Source organism: Hippocampus guttulatus, chromosome 16, assembly GCF_054856545.1.
Source record: "Hippocampus guttulatus isolate MCC_2025c chromosome 16, RoL_Hgut_1.0, whole genome shotgun sequence".
NCBI classification, from domain to species: Eukaryota; Metazoa; Chordata; class Actinopteri; order Syngnathiformes; family Syngnathidae; genus Hippocampus; species Hippocampus guttulatus.
In genome coordinates this window covers 3,434,762-3,452,752 of record NC_141276.1, presented here as the reverse complement: position 1 = coordinate 3,452,752, position 17,991 = coordinate 3,434,762, and the positions used below count along the sequence as shown (strand labels likewise).

Below are 17,991 nucleotides of genomic sequence, written 5' to 3'. Positions count from 1 at the left end.
CTGTGCATCCGAGCTCAGTGATATTGATCCACCTGCTGTAGTTATGAGCAAGTTCTTTTCAAACTCTGTACACCATGTAAAACAAACGCCGACTGTGCAGGCCTAATGTGGTGGACTGTGCGCCTATAGCTCGTGTATAAACGGCCATAAAGGCATCAATCTTGTAGTCTGTCCTCACTGTCACATTAGGGGGGGCTCCTAATCCCTCACGTGGCCCTCAAGTGGTCCGCATCTTCATCACCACAGCACGTTCATTTTTCACATTTCCCCCTCTTTCCTCATTATTCTCCCCTCCCTCCTTCTCCACACACGCGACAACAGCTCGAACGGGCACCGGCACGCTCACGCTCGCTGACTCAAGTTCTGATTCACTTTCATCTACTTTGTATCTTTATCTCCTTTCCTTTTCATCCACCGTCCAAAGTTGCCATATTATATGAGCTCTAAAAAAAAAAAAAAAAACCTCACTCCAGTTGGATGCCATCAAAAGTAATGCCGACTGAAGGCACCCGTGAATCTAGAAATAGCACATCCGCACCAAAACAAACTCACCATATGGGCATCAATATATGGCATATCATCACGACATCGTTCCATTATGGATATCTTAAACGGGCGCTCAGCAGGACCTTTTCTCATCATGCAGACACTGGTGATAAGATATGCACACTTTTATTCAAATTGCCTCTCATCTGCATACATATCACCTATCAAGTGCTGCCCTTTCACCTCTATTACCGCAAGAGCTCATGCAGAACTCTGGTCAAAGAGCACTCGGAGCTGCGGTGTTTTACGACGCCGCACAAAAAAAAAAAAAAAATCGCACGCAGTGTGCAGCTTCAGAAGAAGCCCGTGGAAAGGTTTGGGACCAAATAAGGAAAAGACTTCTTCGGTCACATCAAAAAGCAACATTGAAAGGTCATAAGATGTTCCTCTGCAGTGTTTTGTTCATCCGAGTGCCGACTGCAGGTTACATTGTGTTATTCATTCTTTCTGCAAAGACGTCACAGTCAAAGAAAAAATGAAATGCACGATTTCAATGTTTGAATCTTTCAAACTCAAAACATGTCGGCACTCAGTGTTGTGGACATCACTCGAAAAATGACATTTTGACAAGTGAAGCTGTTTGATTGCTAAGACAGTTGAGGGAGGGGGCTGGCTCGTGATACAATAAAGTTTGGCTGACCCAAAAGCCATTGTCATGTACCGGACCACCACTGGCCTTTTGTTTGGTCGTGAACAGCCATCGGGACCCCTTGCGGAGCAAGACCGACAGAGAGGGAGTAGGTGCATTTGAAAGCATGAATGACAAAAGAGGAGCGGGATGATGTGACACGAGGAGAAGAAGTGTCAGCATTGAACAGTGACATTGAACAAATAAAGGACAAAAAACAAACACTTCAGCGAGCACAAATCGAATCAAGGAGATTTGATTCATTAGAACACCAGCGCAGATGATCATTTTACCCATTTGATGCATTTTGCCCCAATTGACCTTGGTTAACTTTCTCTTGTGCATCAACACACACTGACCCCCGCACCCTTCCCCAACTGTCTGCTCACTAATGTTCTTGGACATGGGGGGAGGGTGGTGTGCATGAGTGTGTGGTAAGATTGTCCTGGCATGTTGCCAATCTTACTGTCTCTCATTACCACTGTGTGTGTGTGTGTGTATCTGCACGGTTGTGGCCTGACAGTGGCACAGGCGTTACCATGGTAACCTCAGAGCAGGATCCAGAGCTTGTGCATCATTTCGACACAGCGGTGCAATGGTATACCCCCCCCCCCACCACCATCAAATGGTTTCATTTGATTTCCGCTCACACATCTGCTTCCCTTTACAAGAGTAGATTGTCCTCAATAGAGTATCAGCAATGTGAGGCTATAAATACTTTTTTTTTTAACACTTGAATTTCTCATTTCCCCTTTTTTTGTCATTGTTTTATAGAGGGCCACACATTTGCTAGCCAATGGTCAAAATACGTGCATATGTGCAAAATACATGCTCGAAATATAACAATATCAATATAACATTTTGGTTTTGTTGCAGGGCAGCACGGTGGAATGCTTGCTGGGGCAACAAGAGAAAGATTTTAGGCCACTTCCACCAAGTTTAAGACGTCTTATTTGCTATCTAAGACTACCGTGCACTATTTTAAAAAACATATATTTTGAAATTGACCAAAATAATATTTTTAAAATCATCCATGATTTGCATGATGATTGGGCATGGAAAAAAAATGGCGGCATGTGTCAGGACGATGGCCGTGCTTTTGTTGTGATGACAAGGCAACACTGCAATTTACATAATAGCCACTCTTATCCACATTTTAATGACCCTTCAGTCTTCGCACGGTCACGCTAATTAAACAGAACGCACGCTCAGCCAGCACGGACGACAACAGAAATTTGTCATCTCGCTCACACCACGGCCGTGGGGATGGCTGATATCACGAGTGAGACAAAACACACACCCATGATGCCAACAATTCTTCAGTTTAGATTGATTCTGTCAGAGATATTTAACATAATGGAAAGAAAATAAACTTTGCCAACAGTCACCAACATTTTTTTTTTTTATTTCCTACAAAACAGGAGAAACAAAATTTTCTTGTAACCTATAAGCAGCATGCCTTTTGAAATGAGATTTACACCAACAGGCAACAGAGGTTGAATTGCGAGACGTGAACCACAAATGTCACCCGGCACAATTTTTTGTGCACTGCAAATGTGGCAGTCAAATTATTGTTGTTTTTTTTGGGAAATAACATTTCCTGGCTTGATTTTCAGCTCCATCTAAAGAATAAAGTGCTTTTCTTTCGCATTTCACTCATTTTCATTCTTGGATGACTCATCCGATTCTAACATGAAAAAAAAAAAAAAACCAAATCCAGACAAGCACTGTATTTAAAGAAGAAAAAAAAGGAGGGCAAAAGAAGCATTCCTCTTCATTGAGAACCCTCATGTGGACTTTTGGACTTTTTGAGTTTCCTCTCGAGTTCTTCTGGGTCTGCGTCTCCGTGTGGTGTGCCCTTCTTGTGCTTCTTTGGCCTCCTTTCATGCTCACTCTTCTTCACGATGCCGCTGTCGCTGTCGTGACCGGAGGGCTTCTCTCCTCCGACTCGCTCGGCTTCCGCCCGCCTCCCGGGATTACGGCTCGCTTCTCTCCCCGGCTCCGTCCCCGCTCGGTCCTGCTGGCTTTCTTTTAACTGTTTCTCCAGCTTGTACCTTTTCCACAGCTCCTCTCTGCTCATGGGTCTCGCCTTGACAGCGGGTGCGTCTGAGTGTTTGGAGAGGGGGGATGCTCGGGGCTTGGCTTCACGGTGGTCGTTAACCGGGGGCTCGTCGGACGGCTTTAGTGCCAGGGTAGACCCGCTAGACTCTGGGGGTCCTTGCAGCCTTCCAGAAAGGTGAACGAGGGAAGGCGGAGGACTATTTCTGTGCTTGGATTTACTTTCCGTATTCTCACTGTTGTGGTGCTGCGGGTTGTGAGTGTAATCCAACTTTGCGCTTTTAGATTTTACATCGGGTATGACAGTGATCTGTTTTTTCCAGTCACTGTGATCAACGAGATGGCTTTCCTTGCTCGCATCTACGCTGACTTCCTGTTCCTTGTACTTCCTGTCAGCATGATGAGAGGTCAAGGACGGTTGGATTTGTGGCAGATCTTTTTCTGCATCTTTTTCTTTCTTCCCCTCCTCACCTTTCCAGTTTGTCTCATAATCTGTTGGCCTGTCAGCTCCCGTCCGTCCCTCCATCTCATACATGTGGCCGGAAGCCTCCTCTGTGCTTTTAGATTTTACATCGGGTATCACATTTATCGTTTTTTTACACTCGCTGTGATGGACTAGATGGCTGCTTGAATCAATGTCGTCTTCCTGTTCTCCGGCCCCGCTGTCGGCATGATGAGATGTTAAGTGGAGTTGGATTTTGGGTGGGATTGGCAACTCTGTTTCTGCATCTTCTTTTGCCCGGCGGCTTTCTTTTTCCTCCCCTTCACCTTTCCAGTCTATCTCATCATCTCGCGGCCTGTCAGATCTCATCTTTCCCTCCATCTCAGTGTCCCCGCTGTCACTTGTGTATTGGCCACTAGGGAGCGCCAGACAAGAGTTTCTCTCCGTGTTTTCATCATCCGTCTGCATCTCAACTGACCTTTGACTCTCTTGCTCAGCGTCTCCCCGAGCTTCCCTGTGGCCTGGCATCCCTGGTGTTGGAGGCGACACTTGTTCTTGTTCCGTCTCTTCGGGGTTCTGTAATTCGAAGAAAGGGACCTAAAAAAAAAAAAAAAAAAAAAAGAGAGAAGAGCAGCTGTGACTCAATCATTTGTTAACTTGCTCCACGCGTCAGAGATGCGAAGAGGAGCACGTAAGCAGTACACACCGAGGCCGCTCACGAACAAAATACGACATGGACAAAGCTCATTTGCGCAAAGGCGACTATTTGCACTGTACAATATCAAGGTTACCGGCAATTAGACGTTAAGAGTCACACACCTGCATGGGCTCAGGCGTGTCGTGTTCACCGTGTTTCTCTTCCCGTGGGGATGTGGTGCCCTCGATTCTGCTCTCCAGAGGCTCCTCACCTTCCCTGTGGTCCTCTCTGAAAGTGCTGCGGTGTTCCAAAGTATAAGAGCAGCATAAAAACAAGAGAATACATTCTGGAATCAGGATCAGTAGAAGTGTCATTCTCATTTCAGTCGCACAGTGAGATGACGTGCGCTAGCACGGCGCTCTAAGAATACTAGTTTTGGATTTAAAACGATCATTGATCTAGAAATGAAGTTCTGATTCAATTTTAATGCGCCATGATGTGACGAAAATAAAAGGCGGGCGAGCAAAATATGGATTCCTCACTTGTCAGGCTCCGCTGCAATGTTGGGGCTCTCACTGGAAGATGACATCATCACAGAGTCAGCGTCTTCATCAGTTCTAGTCTTCATCTCGACTCCCACCATCAGCTCTTCTTCGGGCGGCTCTGCGCCATTTGCCTCGTCAGCCGTCTTCTTTTCAACAGGAGGAGCAACCGACATGTCTGGTTCGAGTCCTCGCTCGACATTTGTCCCGCCGTCATCCTCCTCGATCTCCTTCCCGATCCTCCTTTCTTTTCCTCCGTTATCTTTTGTCACGCGCTCATCCTCTCCATTCTCCTTCAAACTCTTCCTCTCTTCTTCTCCATCATTATTGGTCAGTCTCTCATCCGCCTTCACATCCCTCATCTCTTTTCGGCCGTCGTCAATTCTCGTGCTTTCATTTTCCTCAGTCTCCTTTAGATTCTGTGTCTCGGCCCCTTTTTGGGATTTTGTCCCATCTTCCTCTTCGGCTGCACAAAGGTCATGGGGCCCAGTTGCCTGAGCTTCTACCTTTACCTTCTCAGCATCTTCGTTCGCATCACTCTTTTCTGAACAAGGCCATTCCTGTTTTTCGGTTTTCTCTTCAGGCCTCTTGCCATCCAGTTTGATGTTGATGCTAATCTTCTTCTGTGGTTTCACGTTCATGCCTTCCTCCCAGATGTTTTTCACTCTCGGAGGAAGTGGTTTCTTTTCCTCTTTCTTCTGTTCTTGTTGCTTTTCTTTGTCAACAGGCTGAGGGCATTCAACCTCGGGGATTTCAAGATCGGTGTGCGTGTGCCTATTTTCAGGTGGTGCGATAGGACTTTTTTCTTTCTTTTTCTCCTCGCCCGCTCCTTTCTCCTTTCTCTCGGATTTAGTCGCTTTGCAGCCTTCGGGCTGTGTGTCTTTAACCCCTCTGTGAGCCTTTTCACTGGGCTTGACCTTCGGACGCCTCTCCCCCTCCTGCCGCCGAGACGTTGAATCTTTGCCTCTTTCACATTTATTCTCACTTTCTGGTTTCCGTTGTCTTTCTTTCTCCTTTTGATTCGATTTGAGTGGAATTTGGATGGCTTCCAAAGCATCGCTGTCCGGGATTGAGTCACCGCAAGTCTTGCGATTCCTCCTTTTGTCTTTGTTGCTTGTTGGACGTGCAGCATCAGGGGAACGAGTGTGGTCTTCTGGCACGACTTTGACATATTTGATCTTTCTTTCATGCTCGGGTTTGAGGGCAGGGAGTTCTTCTGACTTTGCGGTCGCTCCCTGTTCTTGGCTGTCCTTTTCGGTGCTCCCGCAGTGAGGGGCGGCGTTCTCGGATGGTGGCGAGTGAGGTAGAGGAGAGCTGCAGTCACTCGAAGATCGAGGCGGAGGGGAGCGACCCTCACCGGAAGATTGAGAGTGACTGGAGCGACTATCGCTGGACGACTGAGACGGAGGGGAATGGCGGCGTGTCGAAGGGCTGCGCGGATATTGCGGATGGTCGAAGGAGTTTAACCTCCGGCTCGAGTGGTCCTCTGCTCGCTCCGCCCACAGTGGATCCGGGGGAGGTGGCAGTTGGTGGTAGTGGCTAACATAGCTGCTGAAATACTTGTCGTACCACTCTTTGTATTGTCTTTTCCATCGCTGGTAGTAATCCATATCCGTCTCCTGGCTGCTTGTCGGTTCACTGGCACCCTTCTCATTTCTGGAAGAAGCCGGCGGGTGTTCCACTCGTCTCCTGGATTTGCAGCTGTTCTGAGAGGACTTTTTGCTGTGATGCCGTTTTTTGCGGTGATCCGATTGCGACGCAGAACGAGAACCATCTCGGGGCGAAGATGATGAGGATGGCGTGGGCGAATGGGACCTCTTGTAAGCGTAGCTGTAGGAGCGTGAGGGGTTGGTGAGGCTGTGTGGGACTCTGTGGCGGGGGTATGGTGACCTGGTGAAGAATAGAAACGCATACTTATTGTTGTCCATGATTAAAAGCGCATAAAATGTGATGAGCGATGGCAACCAACGTGATACTTTAAAGAGGAAAAAGAACGAGACGTGTGTTCGCTAAAGGTGACTAACTGTACCCACCGGTTAGATAGTTAATGTACATTAAGAGTTCAACAAAACAATCAGGATAATAAGGTCATGTACATTTTATACAATGAAATTCCATGTTTCTAAAAAATCCAATCATATGAAATTCTTTGTAGCAGTAACGAACCCCCAAAAAACAAAACCCCTCTTTGGAAAAGCGATACCTTGATCGGCCATGGGATTTCGAGCGGGATCGGCTAGACCTGCTTGAAGAGCGAGAGGATTTGGACTTGGAACGAGAGGAGCGTCTGTAGGTGGATCGTGTCCCAGGAGACCTAAAGGACGCAGTTACACGCAAATGAATGGAAATTAAGCCGTTTCATTGAAGACGTTTGGATGTTTATCACGTGAGTGCTTTATAAACATGTTTTTCACCTTTCCCTCATGTGTCCGTGATGGCTGAACCATTCCCTCTGGGCGAGAGGACGGACGGAGGAGGGGGAGAAAGAGGGAATGAGGGGAGGGATGGGGGGACCCTGAGGGTTTGTTTGAGTCCAATTAGGCAGGCCCACTGGGGGTCCTGGCGGGTGACTGAGATACTGCTGACCTGGAGGGAATGAGTGGAAATGGTGGCTGAGGAAGAGAGGCGGGGGAGCAGGTGGAACGGAGGATGAGGAGGGAGGGAGGGGCTGGAATTCACTCATAACTGCTGCGGGACAAACGGAGGACGAGGAGGAACTGTGGGAAAGATACACGAGTTGTGAAACCGTGGATGGAGTCAACCTGACCGCAGAGAGTCGGACAAGTTGCACGGCAAAGTTTTACAAGTGACGAGCACAACTGCACACACAAACTTGGCTGACCTGCGCACGTTGGTTGGCGTTTGACCTTTGAGTTGAGGGAGAAAGAACAACAGCCATGCTCATATTAGTAAACACAAATGAACGTCTACCTGCACTTCTTCTACTTGATTATATTGAGCAGTCCAGTTTAAAGCCTTCCTTACCTAAGGATGTTTTCTGCACTGGGTCATTGTGAACCTGATCGGAAGCCAAAGAGCAAATTTCAAAAGGAGAGGCAATATACTTTTTTTTTTTTTGTCTCCACAATTTTAAACAGTCCCCAGGCGTGTCTATGGGATGCTTTCATAAAAATTACTCAAGGATTAAAAATTGTAGACATTATGAGAGCTTGCCACAGTTATATCACGTTTTAGGGTCACACGTAGTGAGTAAGCCCGCATCCTGTACCACATACTGCTGGGCCAAAGGTAAACTATTGGTTGACTCCCGGCAAGCTAATGTGCACCCGTTTCTGCCAGTGCTCGGCTGTTTCCTTTTCCGCATCGCAGAGTCGACACCGCGACCAGCTGCTTGCTTTTCTACTTGCGGAAGAAGAACACTGAGCGTGAACAGCCGACTTGTAAAAGCACGAGAGCATATTACTTGAATACACCACGTCAAGACGTCGACATTTCTGTGTTTATTATCCTTTTTTTGTTGTTGTTGTTTTCTAATTTTGTGAAACACTGGACATTTTTTTAAACAAATGGCCCTCGATTTCCCAATTTTTTGGGAATCCACCATTTGAAGAATGTGTGCGCGCGTCCTCACCATTGTCAATGGCTGTGTTTGAACAGCCGTGGGGTCTTTGTTCAAGAACACAGGAGGCGTAACAGCCACTGAATCATCTTGTGTTTTTTCTGGAGCTTCACTGTGTAAAAAGAAGACATCGTAAGATGAATACAGTATTCATCACTTTCTCACTCCGAGTGACAAAATAAGACAAGTGCTTTTTGGCACCAGAGCAAGAGCTCTTAAACTGTTACCAGTGAACACATTAACTTCTATCAGGCGACGGGTTCCATTCGTATGAACAACAATTTGGATACATACACCGAAGATTGTAGGCCGGAAACAGGAGGAGCCCCAGACTTGTTAGCGTCAGCCTGCATGCATTGCGAGACAGGAGACGACAGAAGATTACAGGAGAGATTAAAAACAAGATGAGAGGCAGACGGTGGGTAGTTGACAAGTCCTAAGCGGCGCTACTTCCGAGATGAAACATGTCATGAAGATGGTGACCTGCTGGTTGCGGGTGGACTGGTGGCTCTTCTTTTGTTGGGTGGCTGAAGGAGTAGGAACGGGGTTCGGTGTCGGCGTTGCAGTGAGTGACTGAGGGGCAGCAGACTTCCCTTTCAGACTTTTGGTATAGCCTTTCTCTTTCTTAAAGTTATTCACAGCCTGCGTGATACACCAACAGGAAATGAGAAAGAAAAGCAATTCAAACAATCAGGCGTGTATGAATCAGCAGTGAAACCTCCAAAATTTGCACTCCCCAAGTTGCAGCTTCAACTTGTATGACCCGTGCCCATTGAAATATTGATGAAAACATTTGCGCTATAAGTTAAAGGTTATATAACGCCAACTAAATTTACTTCACTTGATGGGAGAGAGAGTTAACTTGGAAGTCAACCAGCATCAGGCAATGGAGTGCGTTCAACTTTGGAGGTTCCACTGCACCCTCTTTATACGTACAAAGACCCTTCCACTCATGATTTCATCTCACCGGCCCCCCTCTGCTACTTTACCTGACGGAGGAATTTATTGGCTATCAATGTGTCAGGAGATACATCAGATTGGTGACAGGTGGGACAGATGTGTTCTTCTGAGTCCAGCAAGGTCGTACGAATACCTGAACACGAGAGATTGACAGGTAGCGTGTCAATAGGACGTTTCCGACTGCAGAAGAGTAACAGCGCAGCTTCGTGGTTCAATGCCACGAGGTTCCCAGTCATTAAGGATGGATGGACGACAGCGTTAAGTAACTTTTCACAGTTTCAGAGTGACGCTTGGGAGCATGAATGCCGGGTTAGCAAGAAGCAACTTATTGCATGGTCAAGACCACGCCAAACTGTGTGATGAACCCAAATCTCTGAAGAATACGAGATATGTACAAAAACAACTTCCATCGGAAAAACACGTCCGGGTCAAAGTACGACGAGCAGGGTGAGACTCAGTGTGTGTGCACCCCCACCATACTCACAGTCATCACAATAACTGTTTCCACAGCACGGGATGACCACCGAATCCACAAGAAGGTCTCGGCAGATCAGACATTGGAGTTCTTCGGGCACAGGGATGTTGTCATCCTCTGGCTCACTCTCTTCTTGGTGCAAAAAGGGATGCTTCTCCTTCTTGCCCACGGCGTACGCCTGGCTGTGGGCATGTGGTCAAATAAATGAGTCATATTTGCTCTTGGCCTTAACTCCTGGGTACGGAGTTAACCAGATACACTCACGCATCGATGGCAGGAATTGCAAAACGTCCACAATTAGTCAGCATGGCTCCTCTGATGTTGGGGTCCTCCACCTCCACCATGAAGGAGCGAGGAATGCCTGTGCTTTTCTTTATCTTTGGAGGAGCATCGAAATTTTTATCCTGTCATCAATAAAACACAAAGTTATGAGTAAGAGCTCACGGTGAATGCTTGGACTGATTTATGACCTGTATGTTGCTTACATACCCCAGCGGATGGACATTTCCTGATGTGGTGTCCGGCGTTTCCGCAGCGGAAACAGGTGTAGTTAGCAGGGAGCACCCCACCTAATTTTTTGTTGTAACTCGAGAGACTGACGCAGGAAAACCATTGGATTACCAAGAAGGAAAGAATATCGACGAATCGAGACCATAACGGGAGCATCACTCACGTCATGGGGTCGTATGCGGACTGAGTCATCACCACTTTGATCTTATCATCCTCTGACACATCAGAGGCTGCCAGGTTCACCATCTGCACGGAGAGGAAAGTTTTGTGTGCCCAAAAGAAACGACCGCGGCACATTTCTTTAAAAAAAAAAAAAAAGATCCAGCTACAAGTGGGTGACATGGTAAATACGGAACGAATTCGAGCATACCTTGGAGAATAAAGGCAGAGTTTTGGAAGAACTGTGGTCATCCATCTGTTAGAATTGAACACAAATCAGTTTCACTGAAAATCCCCAAATTGACTTTCAACATTCCACACTGAATAAAGGCACATATGCACATGATAAATCCGGAGGCACAAGTATGTGCTTATTTGTGGCACCGAGGGGGTCACTTGGTTTAGTGGTGAAACACATTTTTATGGGCAAAAAAAATTTGGTGTCGTCTTCCCATGCCAGAACTTCTCCTGCTACTGCACTCACGGCTATCCTGAAAACTACATGTCCAAATTGTGGTGCTTTTCAATTTCCTTTAAGTCTATGGTAAGATCACATGAGTTACTGCGCTTTTTTTTTTTTTTTGCCTCAAGCCATGTATGGAAAATCTAAATAAAGCAAAACATCACGACCAAAAGCCATTTTCACACATTTTGACAAACGTTGAACAGAGGTGACTGGTAAGAATATCTCGACTCTTGTGTATTAATTTCAGGGAAACAAAATATTAGAGACCACTGCAAACTACAACCACAATAATAAACGCTCTGATATGAATGCTTCTCGAACAGCATCGTTAGACAGTATTTGAATGCATTTAAATTACAAAAATTAGATGCGAGTGCGTATTTGAGTTTTAAAATGTATTATGAAATTGTCCATTTGCCTCCTTTGACAATAAGCATAAGCGAACCTGCCGCCACAATTATACAAAACATTACTCGGCTAGTAATGATTGTCTTCGCACAATTGTGGATTGACAGTTTTCCTGTCATCGAAGAGGAGAGCACAAAGCATGTCAGTGCTGACTTTCGGCTTTAGCGGTCAGCGTGCTCACATACTGGGTGACAAGCGTGGGGATTTGTGATCCAACAATAGAGCAGGACAATGGCGCCCAATGGTATTCCACCTAAAAGTTGAATGTCCATGATGCGAGTATTTGCTGAGTCGTCACCAACACAAAAATAACTTGAAACAAGCAGAGATGGCCCAGAATCGCCATCAGCAAACAATTATAAGAACAAGCTAGCTTTTGCTAGGCTATAAGCAATGTTTGCTATTATTTACCGGTAAGTCAAGTAACTTGTCACTTGAGAGTCAAGTCTCTCAAGTAACTTGACTTACCGGTAAATAATAGCAAACATTGCTTATAGCCTAGCAAAAGCTAGCTTGTTCTTATAATACAAAAAGTACATTTGCGCTACTAAGAACTAAGGTCATTAAAAAAAAAAAATACTGCCAAGAAAGCTCAATCAATGACCTGAAATATTGTCTGAAAAATATTCCAGAATCAGTACAATTTTTGTCTTCCATCAACATTCAACAGAAAATGGGCTGCTTGTACACTACCAGAATGGTTGACGGTAATTGTAAAACGTTGACAACATGAAGTCACTCAATTGAAATCAAACACGTAATACATTGGGCAGCTTCATCAGAAAACCTTTATTTGAAGAAAAACAGAGCAAGCGTTATCGAGTCCCAACGGGATCAATGCTAAGGAGAGAGGCAGATACTTCTCCTACTGAGAAATCAGAGAGAAAAATCAAGTCAGGTCAGTAAGCAAGTAAAAGCTTTATATGAAGCATATCATGTTCGTTTATAGAATTATGATGGGCTAAAGTACATGATACTAAAACTATATTTGTTTTCTCAAATTATTATAGAGTCATCAAACCACTACTTAGTCGGATAGAATAAAAACTTAAAACCGTTTGTTGTGTCAACACAGGAAAGGCATGATCCCGTGTATTGTATTTTGTTCAAGCCAAAAGGTGTTTGCAAAATAACTTCTTTTTGTGTGGGGAGGCAATACAAACCATTAGTGCTACCTTTAAAACACGGAAAACTTTTTTTTTTTTTTTAATGTATCAGAGTTGGATATTAATCCAAAACTGACTTGCGGCTTTGGACGCGAGCCTAGTAGCTGACGCCATGATGCAGCATGGTGAAGAAACCGTTGACTTTTTATCAGGCATCAATAAGCCCTGGCCTGATAAGGTTTGGCCCGCCCTGGCCGAACTTGGCATGCCTTTGTACTGAATGAGCCTGAAAGCAGTGAGGGGCTTTACACACCCTTTTTATTGAAATTAACTTTTTGCACAAAGAATGTGGAAAGAAGTGAAGCGCATCTAGTGACCGGATCTTTACCTGTCGCAAAATTTTTTTATTTTTCAATGTCAAATCATTTGGAAATACCACTTGTTTTTTTATATTGGTTATTTACTCAACTGGGCATTCTGCATTTATTTTATTTGAGAGGATGCCTTTGCATATGGCCGGGAGCGAGAAATGCGGCTGTCTGTCGATTGATCTACGGAATACAATGGCAATGCGACGTATCGTTGAAAAGTATTTTTCATTCAAGTGTCCTTTGATTTTTGTTTTTAAATCAAGAATACAGAGCAGCTGGAGGTGGAACTAATTGTAGTTAATTTTGCAATTGATACAATGCATAGACATCGACCAGCCAAATTCAAGGTGCTTATTTAATAAGCTGTTTATTGTGAATGCCGTTTGCAATGATGTCAAACGGCACTGTGTCATCATCAGAGCTGCGTCTAAGATTCTGCTTATGTCAAAACTAATGAGCAAAAATATGAACAATATATGAACGTGACAGTGTAGTGGCCCGGTATGTCTAGAATTGTATTAATTTTTATTAAGATCTCAGGCTGTGTATGCTACTCGTGCAGATGTTTTTGTTTCTCGATTACAAACAACACCCACACGGCATTGTATGTTTGGTTATCTATCTGACAACTTACAGTACATACTCTCCTGCTGCTGTGATTTCACATGCGAAAACGCTCAAGTGTAGTGTAACAAACTGCAGCCATGTAAATTTAACTGTGACGTAATGTAAAATGAAATGGAAAGTTACCAAAAGGGGAAGAAATGTTATATTTGTTCTGCAAGGAAATAAGGTGCCTCTATTTGAGATTTGACATTAATTTATGACAATGAATGAACAATTAATTGGGGCTTGGCGTCTTCTCTTTGAATATTAATGACGGCATGATCTATCTCAGCCTCTCAGGCAAGCACCTTTTACCTCCCAAATGTAAATGATGTCGCAGAGTCAAATTTGCCCGACATTTGCATAAGGTTTTACTTGCAAGAATAACTGCTTATTTGACTACTTTGGTTAGGAGCTCAATGGCGATGTGGCAGGAAGTGTGTGGTGATTTGGTTACGTACTGCTTTGACGACTCCGGAGGCAAAGTGGCAATGGGCAGCTGAGCGCTCACTACAACATGAAAAAAAAAAAACAAAATGTTTACCATAGTTAATGATTAGATGTTATACTGAAAACACTTTGTTGGATGATTTTCCTCGATCATCAGGCCCCATTTTCAATACGCAGCAGAATATTAAACACCACTGCGTTATATAAGGTTCCTAACTAAAATGGTTGCAGCTCTTTGTGCTCATAAAAATACAACGTATTCGTTATTTTGAGCACACTGTCCAAGAATAACCCTGTTGGTCAGCATTCTGGATGAGCAACATTTCATCATGTCACTTTTTTTTTCCTTTTTGGAAAAAACACCTCCTCTTGGTTACATATTAACATGGGAAATCTCTTACATAAATTATTATTTACTAGGGTGTTCCACTGAGGTCTTTAACTACTCTCCCACTCTGAACACAAAAAGGTTGCGTTTCCTTACAAGACTTCCTTCATATATTTATTACAAGCAATGTCCACAATCAGCAGAAACCTTTTGCAGCATATGCTGCTGCATGGCCACAGATCAGTGCGATTAAAAAGCAAAATGGAATTTCATGTATTTGACAGAACTGTTGAAACTTACGTGTTGTGGGTCTTCCTGACAGAGACTCTGATGTTAGGGACCCTCCTGACAATCACCGAAGAGCCTTTGGGGATGAGCCCCTCCTCGTCTGTATACTCTGAGAAATAAAAGTACGACTTTAAGAGGAGTTCCAGAATTAATGTTGCCTTCAACTTTTTTTTGCTCTTCTACATTGTGTGCTTGTGACAATAACAAGTGACAAAAATGGTTGTAAAAACAAAGTTGATCAGCAAGTGCTTCAGTTTGAAATAAAATGCAAATTAAAAACTGCCTTAATCCAAACATTTTGGGGAGCAGTATAATGTATAAATACAGATATACTAAAGAACGGTCTCAGCTCCTCAGTGCGGCAGTAATATTAGCTGTGTATTGCAGAGGATAAAGAATATATAGTTGTGAATATTTATTGCACGTCGACATGTTGCTCAACCGTTTGCATTCAAATATCCGTTGCTTAGCACTGCAACACTGATGCCATTCATTAGCCTGCCAATAGCTTTTCACATTATGTATTGTAGCATTAAGCTTGCAAACTTCGCCCCCGGGGGTGACAAATTCTAACGATTGTAGATTTTTTATTTGATCCGACACAAATAGAGAAGGCACTTTGAGAATTCTAAACGCACCACTGATCCTGACCCAACAGACAGCTGGCAACGCTGGACCACGTGTTTTCTTACCGGGTTTCAAGCAGTCAAACATCCGATAAACAAGTAAAACAACACGTACACAAGTAAAATAACGCGTACACACCTGCCATTGTCACGTTACCTTCTTTGGTTTGTGCATTGGTGATCTGCAGATCGCAATCGCCGGCTCGCAGTTTCTCCCTGCCCATGATCCGCTCCTTCAGGTCCGTCAGCGTGATATGCGGCCCGTCAAACACCACGGTGGCGTAGCTAAGTTTGGAGGAAAATTTATAATGGATATGAGTCATGTTGAGACTAAGTAATCGCTTCAACCTCACAGACAGGAAACCCCCACGCGTGCTCGTAAATTAGCTTAGCTAGCGTTAGCTGCCCAACGCTTCCACTTGGTTAGCTAACAAGTGTCTGGCAAGTCGACACTAAGACATGTCATCTCCCAAACCCTGGTAGAACCCCAGCGGGGAGTTAAGTCGAGGCTGAGTCAGTCGCTTTCGAGTCCAATTTGTGCTTTCATCGCACTATATGTTGCTTTCGAGACGAGTTGCTCGCTGGCAGAAACTACCAGCTGTTTCCACAAGCGACGGCTCGTCAGCAAAGAGCCGGTTGATGCTGCGTTCAAGTGATCCAGAACACGTAGGCGCTATAAAGAACGTCCTTCTCTGATAAGGTGCTGATGAAAGAGTTGCTCTAAATCGTACGCTATATAATATCATGTATCATGTTCATGAGTGAAACAGTGAACACGTGCTCGTTTGTAAAGAAAAAACTAAGTAAACATATTTATATCTAGACTGTTTTTCATAAAGACGCTATTATGTATCCACATCATCCCATAAATTATGACGTTGGAGAGTTATACTCCGACATGACAACAAGATTTTCAGTTTTCCCATAGTTTTGAAGGCAGCACATTATACTTCCGATCAGTGGAGCACCTGTTTGAGCAAAAGACAAATGATGAAGAAAAAGACAAGAATTTACCGGGGAAAAAGTTTGTTTATGCACTAGATTTGGTTTGTCAACATTATTGATTTGATTATTATATATCTTTTAGTAGCATTTTAAAGGTCTCAACATATTTTCGCATTCACATATTTAAAATACATTGGATGAGACCTAAGGAAAATATACCCTTCTCAGTTGTCAAATATATACTTTCGTCATCAAATTGTAAATACAGTACGGCGCTTTGTCGTTACGTTTTTGGTGACTTCTATTTTAGGCGTGCATTTTAAATCATCCTCTGGAGGGTGACAAAACATCATTTATCGTGTACCCATGTGAGTTAGTCTGCACTGCACCGACTGTGTGAACAGAGGGCCATTTTTAGCCCGTGTGCCAAAATAAAACGTCACTCCATTGCGTGTGATAGCTGTCTTTACTATAAAATCCTTAAAATAAATGAATAATGATATTCATTATGTTTGGATCTTTCGACTGTTTTTATTGCAAACACTTATTCTATTATAATAATAATAATAATAATAATAATAATACATTTTATTTGTGGGCGCCTTTCTAGAAACTCAAGGACACCTTACAACAAGCAGTTAAAATCACAAACACAATGTTAAAAACAGCATCAAATAAAATAAGAAAAAATACAACAAAAAATAAATAAATAAAAATAATGGCTTTATGGTCCGAGTGAGTAGGCTTGTCTAAACAGATGTGTTTTGAGGCTGGATTTGAAATGTGTTAATGAGTCCGTATTACACCATGTGTTGACTATCATTGGTGACTGAACGACACTGGAGGTTGTCAAATATGTACTGTATATTGTCAAGCCTCGGGAGAATGTTATGTGGACAGATGAGATTCAGTTGTAGTCAGCTCCCTGTTTACAGTTGTAGAAGTGAAGCAAAGAAAAGAACAATGTACCTACTGTGAAACATAGAGGAGGGTGACGGTTAAATTCCAGGGCTGATTTCCTGCATCTGGCACAGGGTGTCTGAAATCTGTGCAGGGTAAAAATGAAATCTCAAGACTATCAAGGTATTCTTGTGCAAAAATTGTGTGGCCTGATGTCATTCTAATGACTAATCAACACTGTGTCTTGCGGCACTAATTTGGAACTGTAGTACATGCTCTTGCTACGCTTTACAAGTTTTTACAACCGAGTTGACCTGCATGGTTTGGTTAAAACAAAATATGTCGGGTCCGGGAATATTTTGGGACAAATGGTGTTTACCTGTTTAAACATTGAGCATCACACCTAGACTCTAGTCACTGTGGAGGCAACCATGTTGGCAGCAAACAGGGGACAGTGGGTTCCTGGCAATTTGTGAGGTGATTGGTTGGAGTTAGCTCAAAACGCAGATGGATGGAGATTAATTGGAGAGCGAGAGAGAGGTTGGAGGAAGTGTTTTGCACACAACTCTCTCTCTCTATCGCTCTCCGTCTTTCCCTCCTGCTTGCGAAGAGGGATTTGCCCCTATCTTGGCTGGCTTAGCACATCATTGTGAAAGCAGTGGGCGGACGGAGAGATGCAGCAGCAGAACGAGGGAGAGAGGATGAAGGGGGAAACAGCTGCTGCCTTTAAACTCATGCGCTTCTTATCGTCATATACGATACACGACATGACTCAGCCATCAAAAGAGTGCATGTGTGTGCGCGGGCTCGTGCGTATGCATACATCAAAGACGGCATCAGACCATGGACACGGTGGATATGCAGCATAGAGTATAATGACGTGGTAAAAGTGTGATTGAATTAGTCAGTTCGATCAGTCAAACAACTAGGAAGATGGTTGCCGACCTATTTGGCGCTTTG

The 17,991-nt window shown here is 44.0% G+C and overlaps 1 protein-coding gene across 2 annotated transcripts; it reads right to left on the bottom strand.

Annotated features, from left to right (window-relative positions):
* Positions 1 to 2,563: 2,563 nt before the first annotated feature.
* rbbp6 (retinoblastoma binding protein 6) lies at positions 2,564 to 15,817 on the bottom strand. 2 transcript variants are annotated; one of them, XM_086133078.1, is made up of 20 exons: positions 15,344 to 15,817; positions 14,573 to 14,669; positions 13,956 to 14,004; positions 10,749 to 10,793; positions 10,542 to 10,624; positions 10,358 to 10,463; positions 10,133 to 10,272; positions 9,878 to 10,050; positions 9,423 to 9,526; positions 8,917 to 9,075; positions 8,728 to 8,780; positions 8,446 to 8,545; positions 7,839 to 7,872; positions 7,696 to 7,720; positions 7,268 to 7,570; positions 7,057 to 7,167; positions 4,854 to 6,743; positions 4,494 to 4,608; positions 4,153 to 4,271; positions 2,564 to 4,089 (listed from the first exon to the last, which is right to left on the bottom strand). In XM_086133078.1, the coding sequence occupies exons 1-20, from the start codon at positions 15,507 to 15,509 to the stop codon at positions 2,949 to 2,951; spliced, it is 5,013 nt and encodes a 1,670-aa protein (XP_085989204.1). In that variant the 5' UTR covers positions 15,510 to 15,817; the 3' UTR covers positions 2,564 to 2,948. The 2 variants fall into 2 exon arrangements, with proteins under 2 accessions (XP_085989204.1, XP_085989203.1); XM_086133077.1 differs by having other exon boundaries at positions 2,564 to 4,271.
* Between the last annotated feature and the right edge of the window lie 2,174 nt (positions 15,818 to 17,991).